This window comes from Doryrhamphus excisus, chromosome 19 (genome assembly GCF_030265055.1).
Source record: "Doryrhamphus excisus isolate RoL2022-K1 chromosome 19, RoL_Dexc_1.0, whole genome shotgun sequence".
Taxonomy (NCBI): domain Eukaryota; kingdom Metazoa; phylum Chordata; class Actinopteri; order Syngnathiformes; family Syngnathidae; genus Doryrhamphus; species Doryrhamphus excisus.
The window spans coordinates 17,157,617-17,166,402 of NC_080484.1; the positions used below are offsets into that span (position 1 = coordinate 17,157,617).

At 41.3% G+C, this 8,786-nt stretch overlaps 1 protein-coding gene across 1 annotated transcript; it reads left to right on the forward strand.

Annotated features, from left to right (window-relative positions):
- Positions 1 to 1,719: 1,719 nt before the first annotated feature.
- On the forward strand, positions 1,720 to 7,880 carry LOC131107153 (neutral cholesterol ester hydrolase 1-like). The gene is made up of 6 exons (XM_058056896.1): positions 1,720 to 1,755; positions 1,853 to 2,094; positions 3,089 to 3,335; positions 3,409 to 3,478; positions 3,545 to 3,716; positions 7,121 to 7,880. Exons 2-6 carry the CDS (start codon positions 1,960 to 1,962, stop codon positions 7,733 to 7,735), a joined length of 1,239 nt encoding a protein of 412 aa, XP_057912879.1. The 5' UTR covers positions 1,720 to 1,755; positions 1,853 to 1,959; the 3' UTR covers positions 7,736 to 7,880.
- The last annotated feature ends 906 nt before the right edge of the window (positions 7,881 to 8,786 follow it).

Sequence of the window (8,786 nt, forward strand, 5' to 3'; positions counted from 1 at the left end):
TTATTTTTTCCACTTTGATTTAAGTATTTTTTTATTTGTAAAATTTTATAGTCCAGTCATTTAAAATTTATATTTATTGAAATTGTTACGCTATTTAAGACATTTTTATTAGTTTTACTTATCATCATTATTTTTTTCATGAATGTGACAGAATCTATGATGAATTTTCAATGTTGGGTCATTAAATTAATGTCGGACGTCAATCAATTTGCACCATTAGCAAAGTATGCTAACATTCCAATAATGTTGGCATAATAACGACAGATCAAGGCGGTTTCAATTGTTTTCTCACGTGAGCATTGATCAAATGTTGAAATGACAAAGTAAATCAAAATCACTGAGGTGGGCTAGGGAGGGCAAAAGGGGGTCAAACTCATAAAATATGCAAGTCTGACCTGTCTATGTGGCGCATGTTCAGCATCACCGTGCAGCCAAAAGGAAGTCCAACCATTTGATTTCCTTTTTTAGCAGCCCTCATTACGCCTTTCACTATTTGACTTGTCACGCCGGCTCCACTGGGGACCAAAAAGGTTAATCTGACACGGGCGGGCGGCCTCGCTTGTAGCTTAGCCGTGTTTTGGAAAACGGGGCTCGGTGCGTCTAAGGGGTCAGAACCTCCTTGCCGTTGTTTATGTTCTCACAAGCGAACCTCCGGGGACGGAGAGTCAGACAAGTCACGGTCACATTGAACCCGTGGGAAGTCGGAAAAGTGGCACCGCTTTTTGGACACGCAGTCACTGAACAGGAAGTCATTCATCTTCCATATCGCTCATGCAGTTTATTTAAGGTGTTCATCTTAAATAAACTTAATAAGGTGTTCATCTTAAATAAACTTAATAAGGTGTTCATCTTAAATAAACTTAATAAGGTGTTCATCTTAAATAAACTTAATAAGGTGTTCATCTTGCAACATCGAAGTGATTGAAGCATTTTCACTTTGCTGCATTTTATCGTTGTATTGGTTATCTTTGCCAAGCGCTGAGCAGAGTTTATGTTTATGCCAGCGTTTGTCTGTTTTGGTTCAAAATAACTTGAAAGGTTTTGAATGGTTTGGGCTGACATTTTCAGGAAATATTACAAATGGGATATGGAGGAACTAATTCAATTTTGGGGGTGACATGGATCACCGTTGAGATCTAGATCTCTCTAGAACTTTGCGAAATAGGACCATTTTTAGTATTTGTGTATATATATCCACTAAAATAGTCACAGAACTTGAAAAAAATACAGGACAAGTTCCCAACAGGTTCCACAAAATATCAAAGACTGATTTAAAAAAATATAGGATTATTATGTTGGTGTAAATCACAATATGGGGGCAACAATGCCGCTTGGAGGAGGTCTGTACTGTCCGAGTGCTTTTCTAGTTTTATGCAATTTTTGTTTTTGGATCATTCCTGTGCTTGGAATGATCCAAAACACATCACTTTGACCACTGTCGTTTCAAATGGCCAAAATGGCTCCAATACAGTAGTGTCACGTGGTACAATTGGATGTGCACAGTATTATTTTGTTATATTTAAAAGTCACAACCTTGAGGAAGTCCAATCTATACGAGGAAGTCCAATCTATACGAGGAAGTCCAATCTATACGAGGAAGTCCAATCTATAGCATTAACACAGCTAAAACATTTTGGAACTCCAGTCACTTGTCCTATGTCGCCCCCGTGTGGCGAACAAGGTGTAATACACATTAGCTTACGAAAATAACACCCGGATGTGTATTTCATTGACTTAGCCAAGCAAGCCCGGAGCGTAAGTTTATGCAGAAATACAATCATACGACGTTGAATTAAAGCGACTTTGATGTTTTACACCCAACCTTTTTAATGACACGCTTATAATTTCGCAGTGATTATTTAGGCGCAGCCGTTCGGGGGCCATCTTAGCCCCGCCCCCTGTCACCGTCATTTGGGTTGACTTCGCAGGCGGACCCGAGTCTTCTTCCACTTCCACGACATGTGGCTGCTCATGGTCTTGTCCCTGGCCGTGGCCCTGGCCTGGTACCACCTGTACGCCCCCCTGCCTGCTGGCATCCGGGAGCCCCGGAAGCTGATGCTGCTGGATGCTGTCTGCAAAGTCGTCTTCCATCTGGTAAAACTTGGTTTCTTGGTTTCTCCATCTTGGTTTCTTTCATGTTCATGTTGTCATGTTCATTGTTCATTCAGTGTAATGGTCCGTGTTTGTGTGAGCGATCAAGCCCCCCCCCCCCCAACATGAAAACCTGTACTTTTAACCTGCAATGAAAGGTTGCATCTCATTGGCACAGGAGGAAACATTATGATTATGATTATGATTATGATTATGATTATGATTATGATCATCACTTCTGATATTTCTTTACTGCAGGTCAGAGCGGGGGAGGGGGGGGGGGGCTTGGACAGCCTTTTGTTTTTCACTACAAAATGTAAACTACAGTACTCATATACAGTATTCATATACAGTATTCATATACAGTATTCATATACAGTATTCATGTACAGTATTCATATACAGTACTCATATACAGTATTCATGTACAGTATTCATATACAGTATTCATATACAGTATTCATGTACCGTATTCGTATACAGTATTCATATACAGTATTCATATACAGTATTCATGTACAGTATTCATATACAGTATTCATATACAGTATTCATGTACAGTATTCATATACAGTATTCATATACAGTATTCATGTACAGTATACATGTACAGTATTCATATACAGTATTCATATACAGTATTCATATACAGTATCGTTGCCACAAAGATGTACGTGTGTGATGGTGGATGTACATTAAAGTACTATGTTGTCTTCAGGCTATGTGAGCTTAGTGTTTGCAGTTTTACTTATGTAATAGGCCCTGCAGGCGAAAGGCTGGTTACTCCGTTGCCAAGCAACCGCCACTCCCAGGTTTGGTTTCATCACGGAGCCCTAACCCTAACCCTAACCCAGGTTTGGTTTCATCACGGAGCCCTAACCCTAACCCACGGGGTCAGCGCCCCAACTTGTCGCAGCGTCTGAGGGATTTGTGCTGGAATTGATGAGAAACCACAACAAAGGAGAAAATAAACCAGAAGCCATCTTTCCTCCTCCAGGCCTTCCTGATGGAGCGTCTGGGTTTGGGCCACCACGTCATTTGGATCCGACAGACCTCCAAGCACTTCGAGGGCACCATGAAGAACTTAGTCAAGCAGGGGTCGGGGGGGGTCTTGAGGGTCAGCGACGTCACCTTTGACGGCGTCCCCGTGCGTGTTTACGAGCCTAAGGCGTGTGGCGAGGAGGGCCGCCCCAGGAGAGGCCTGCTGTACTTCCACGGGGGAGGCTGGACCTTCGGCAGTGCCAGTTAGTGGTCCTGTGTTTTGGGGGGACGTTTGCAGGACTGCTTAAAAACTGGTGCTTTTGTGCTGATCCCCAGAGGAGGGCTCGTATGATGAAAACAGCCGATTGATGTCCAACAAGCTGCACGTGGTTCTGGTCTCTGTGGAGTAAGTCCCGGTCGTCTCCATCGTGAGACGTTTTGTTGACGTTTCACCACCGCTTCGTCTGAGCAGGTATCGTCTTTACCCGGAGGTCCGCTTTCCCACGCAGTATCTGGACTGCCTCGCGGCCGCCAAGCACTTCCTGTCTCCGGGGGTGCTCGCCAAGTACAATGTGGACCCGTGCCGAGTGGGCGTGTCTGGTGACAGCGCGGGGGGCAATCTGGCGGCAGCAGTGGCCCAGGAGGTACAGTATGCATGCAGGAATGTTGACCGGCAACATCCGATCTTCAAAGATTGGAAAACGGTGGAAGGGTGAAGACGCACACACGGGGGGGGGCCAAAGGAGATACTTTGGAGTGGCGACAACACAACGACAATGTTGGTGACAACACAACGACAATGTTGGTGACAACACAACGACAATGTTGGTGACAACACAACGATATTAATGACAACACAACGACAATGTTCATGACAACACAATGACAATGTTGGTGACAACACAACGACAATGTTAATGACAACACAACAACATTAATGACAACACAACGACAATGTTGGTGACAACACAACGACAATATTAATGACAACACAACAACATTAATGACAACACAACGACAATGTTGGTGACAACACAACAATATTAATGACAACACAACGATATTAATGACAACACAACGACAATGTTAATGACAACACAACAACAATGTTGGTGACAACACAATGACAATGTTAATGACAACACAACGACAATGTTAATGACAACACAACGACAATGTTGGTGACAACACAACAATATTAATGACAACACAACGACAATGTTGGTGACAACACAACGACAATGTTGGTGACAACACAACGACAATGTTGGTGACAACACAACAACATTAATGACAACACAATGACAATGTTGGTGACAACACAATGACAATGTTAATGACAACACAATGACAATGTTAATGACAACACAATGACAATGTTAATGACAACACAACGACAATGTTAATGACAACACAATGACAATGTTCATGACAACACAATGACAATGTTCATGACAACACAATGACAATGTTCATGACAACACAATGACAATGTTAATGACAACACAATGACAATGTTAATGACAACACAATGACAATGTTAATGACAACACAATGACAATGTTCATGACAACACAATGACAATGTTAATGACAACACAATGACAATGTTAATGACAACACAACGACAATGTTCATGACAACACAATGACAATGTTAATGACAACACAATGACAATGTTAATGACAACACAATGACAATGTTCATGACAACACAATGACAATGTTAATGACAACACAATGACAATGTTAATGACAACACAATGACAATGTTAATGACAACACAATGACAATGTTAATGACAACACAATGACAATGTTAATGACAACACAACGACAATGTTAATGACAACACAATGACAATGTTAATGACAACACAATGACAATGTTAATGACAACACAATGACAATGTTAATGACAACACAATGACAATGTTAATGACAACACAATGACAATGTTAATGACAATGTTAATGACAATGTTAATGACAACACAATGACAATGTTCATGACAACACAACGACAATGTTGGCGACAACACAACGACAATGTTAATGACAACACAACGACAATGTTAATGACAACACAACGACAATGTTAATGACAACACAACGACAATGTTAATGACAACACAACGACAATGTTAATGACAACACAATGACAATGTTAATGACAACACAACGACAATGTTAATGACAACACAATGACAATGTTAATGACAACACAATGACAATGTTAATGACAACACAATGACAATGTTAATGACAACACAATGACAATGTTAATGACAACACAATGACAATGTTCATGACAACACAATGACAATGTTAATGACAACACAATGACAATGTTAATGACAACACAATGACAATGTTAATGACAACACAATGACAATGTTAATGACAACACAATGACAATGTTAATGACAACACAATGACAATGTTAATGACAACACAATGACAATGTTCATGACAACACAATGACAATGTTAATGACAACACAATGACAATGTTAATGACAACACAATGACAATGTTAATGACAATGTTAATGACAATGTTAATGACAACACAATGACAATGTTCATGACAACACAACGACAATGTTGGCGACAACACAACGACAATGTTAATGACAACACAACGACAATGTTAATGACAACACAACGACAATGTTAATGACAACACAACGACAATGTTAATGACAACACAACGACAATGTTAATGACAACACAATGACAATGTTAATGACAACACAATGACAATGTTAATGACAACACAATGACAATGTTAATGACAACACAATGACAATGTTAATGACAACACAACGACAATGTTCATGACAACACAACGACAATGTTAATGACAACACAATGACAATGTTCATGACAACACAACGACAATGTTAATGACAACACAATGACAATGTTAATGACAACACAATGACAATGTTAATGACAACACAACGACAATGTTGGTGACAACACAACGACAATGTTCATGACAACACAACGGAATCCAAAATGCCGTTGAAAAATGAAACTTTTTATTATTGAGGAAAAAAATGCAACCCAAGATGGCCGTCTGTGAAAAAGTTAAAACAGAAGTGAGATTCATTGACCGCAAAAGGTTATAAAGCCATTTCTAAAGCTTTGGGACTCCAGCTAACCACAGTGAGAGCCATTATCCACAAATGGTGAAAACAGTGGTGAAGCATCCTGGGAGTGGCTGGCCAAACAAAATGACCGGGTCCCAAAAGACCCCACAACAACATCCAAAGAAGTGCACGCCTTATTTGCCCCAGTTAAGGTCCGTGGTCCTGACTCCACCATAAGTCTACCAAAAAATCCAGAAAGATCATTTCCAGCCGTCCGTTGATGACCTGAAGCTGAAAGCAACACGGGTTCTGCAGCAGGACAAAGGTCCAAAATGGTCTGTGGCCTCAGGTGATACGACAGCAGCCGTTCAGTGGTCACATGCTACATCTGGTCCATCTGGTCCATCTGGTCCATCTGGTCCTGCGGCTTTGCTTACTTGAGATGGTGCTACTGTGGGTTGCGAGCCATTTGGGGAGGGGGAGGGCGAGGTGAGGTCCCCTTATGTCCTAGTGACTTATGGGCTGGTTAAACCTGTTCAAAAACTGGTTTTAACTGGTTTTCTCACCTTTCTTTGAGCAGCAGCCAGTGATGGTCTTCATCTTCTGCCGCATCTCCTTCGTTGCTGCAAAAAAAACAGGTTTTCTAAGCTAAAAAACAGGTTTTCTAAACTAAAAAACAGGTTTTCTAAGCTAAAAACAGGTTTTCTAAGCCAATTAGCTGCCATTCTTTACTTTTTTGGCATAAAAAAGTAACAGGAAGGTGTTTGGAGAGCCACGCCGCCCCCTGGTGTTTTTATAGGCGCTGCTGGGATGATACATGGGGGGGAAAGCCAAAGAAAAAGCAAAATGGTGGTTCATACTCCCAAGATTAGTTTGGCTTTTGAGGCATATTTATCGTGAAAGTTCCAAGCGGCAGCTCCAAATTGAGAGCTACAGAGCGTGTGTTTCCTGTCCCAGGTCGCCATGGACGACAGCATGCGGGTCAAATTCAGCGTGCAGGCTTTGATCTACCCGGTAGTCCAAGCCCTGGACTTCAACACGCCATCTTATGTGCAGAACCAAGCCATGCCCATCCTCAACCGCGCGCTGATGGTGGAGTTCTGGCTGCAGTACCTCGGCGCCGACCCGTCCTTGAAGTCCCGTTTTCTGTCCAACCACCAGCAGTCCACCATGACGCCAGAGCTGATGGCGTGCGTCGATTGGACCACCCTTCTGCCACCCAAATACAAGGACGGTTACAAGACCGTTGCGGTGCATGGCGAAGGAGCACGCGGCGCCGCCAGGGAGGAGGTGCCGGGTCTACGGGATGTGCGGGCGGCGCCCCTGCTGGCCAGGACGGAAGTCCTGTCCAGGTGCCCTCGGGCTTACGTCATGACGTGCGAGTACGACGTGCTGAGAGATGACGGCCTCATGTACGCCCGCCGCTTGCGGGATGCGGGCGTGGCGGTCACCAGTGACCACTACGAGGACGGCTTCCACGGGTGCCTAAGCCTCACCCTGCGACCCTTCCAGTTTGACGTCGGGGTGAGGGCGCTCGGGCGTTACATTCAATGGCTCAGCGACAACTTGTAGGAATTTCATTTATGGGAATTATTTTGTATTTTTATCATATGGGAATTATTTTGTATTTTTATCATATGGGAATTATTTTGTATTTTTATCATATGGGAATTATTTTGTATTTTTATCATATGGGAATTATTTTGTATTTTTATCATATGGGAATTATTTTGTATTTTTATCATATGGGAATTATTTTGTATTTATATCATATGGGAATTATTTTGTATTTTTATCATATGGGAATTATTTTGTATTTATATCATATGGGAATTATTTTGTATTTTTATCATATGAGAATTATTTTGTATTTTTATCATATGGGAATTATTTTGTATTTTTATCATATGGGAATTATTTTGTATTTTTATCATATGGGAATTATTTTGTATTTTTATCATATGGGAATTATTTTGTATTTTTATCATATGGGAATTATTTTGTATTTATATCATATGGGAATTATTTTGTATTTTTATCATATGGGAATTATTTTGTATTTATATCATATGGGAATTATTTTGTATTTTTATCATATGGGAATTATTTTGTATTTTTATCATAATGGAATTATTTTGTATTTTTATCATATGGGAATTATTTTGTATTTTTATCATATGGGAATTATTTTGTATTTTTATCATATGGGAATTATGATAAGCACAAGGACACAAAATGGACATGGATTCCAACAAACGCCACAAAATCTTCAGGGAAGTCTTCCCAGATTTCTTGAACCCCGTGTAGGTGTTGGCCACCGGTCCTGATACTTTAGCCTATACAGTGCATGTACTCCAGGACCAGAACACATACCAGATGGTAAGAAAGAGGGATTAGCGTGTTCACAAGCGCTTTCCATCATGGGAACGACCGTGTGAGGATCTTGGCTGAACATCCTTTGGCTCGCAATGAAACATGCATCCGAGCATGACCTCAGAGCTTCAGGGAGGTTCTGTGACTTTTCCCGGGAAGAATGCAACTCAAGGCTGGATGGGGGGCGAAAGGAGCGTCCGTGTGGCAACTTTGACTTGACTTGGGTTGATGCTGCATGTATAGGTATACC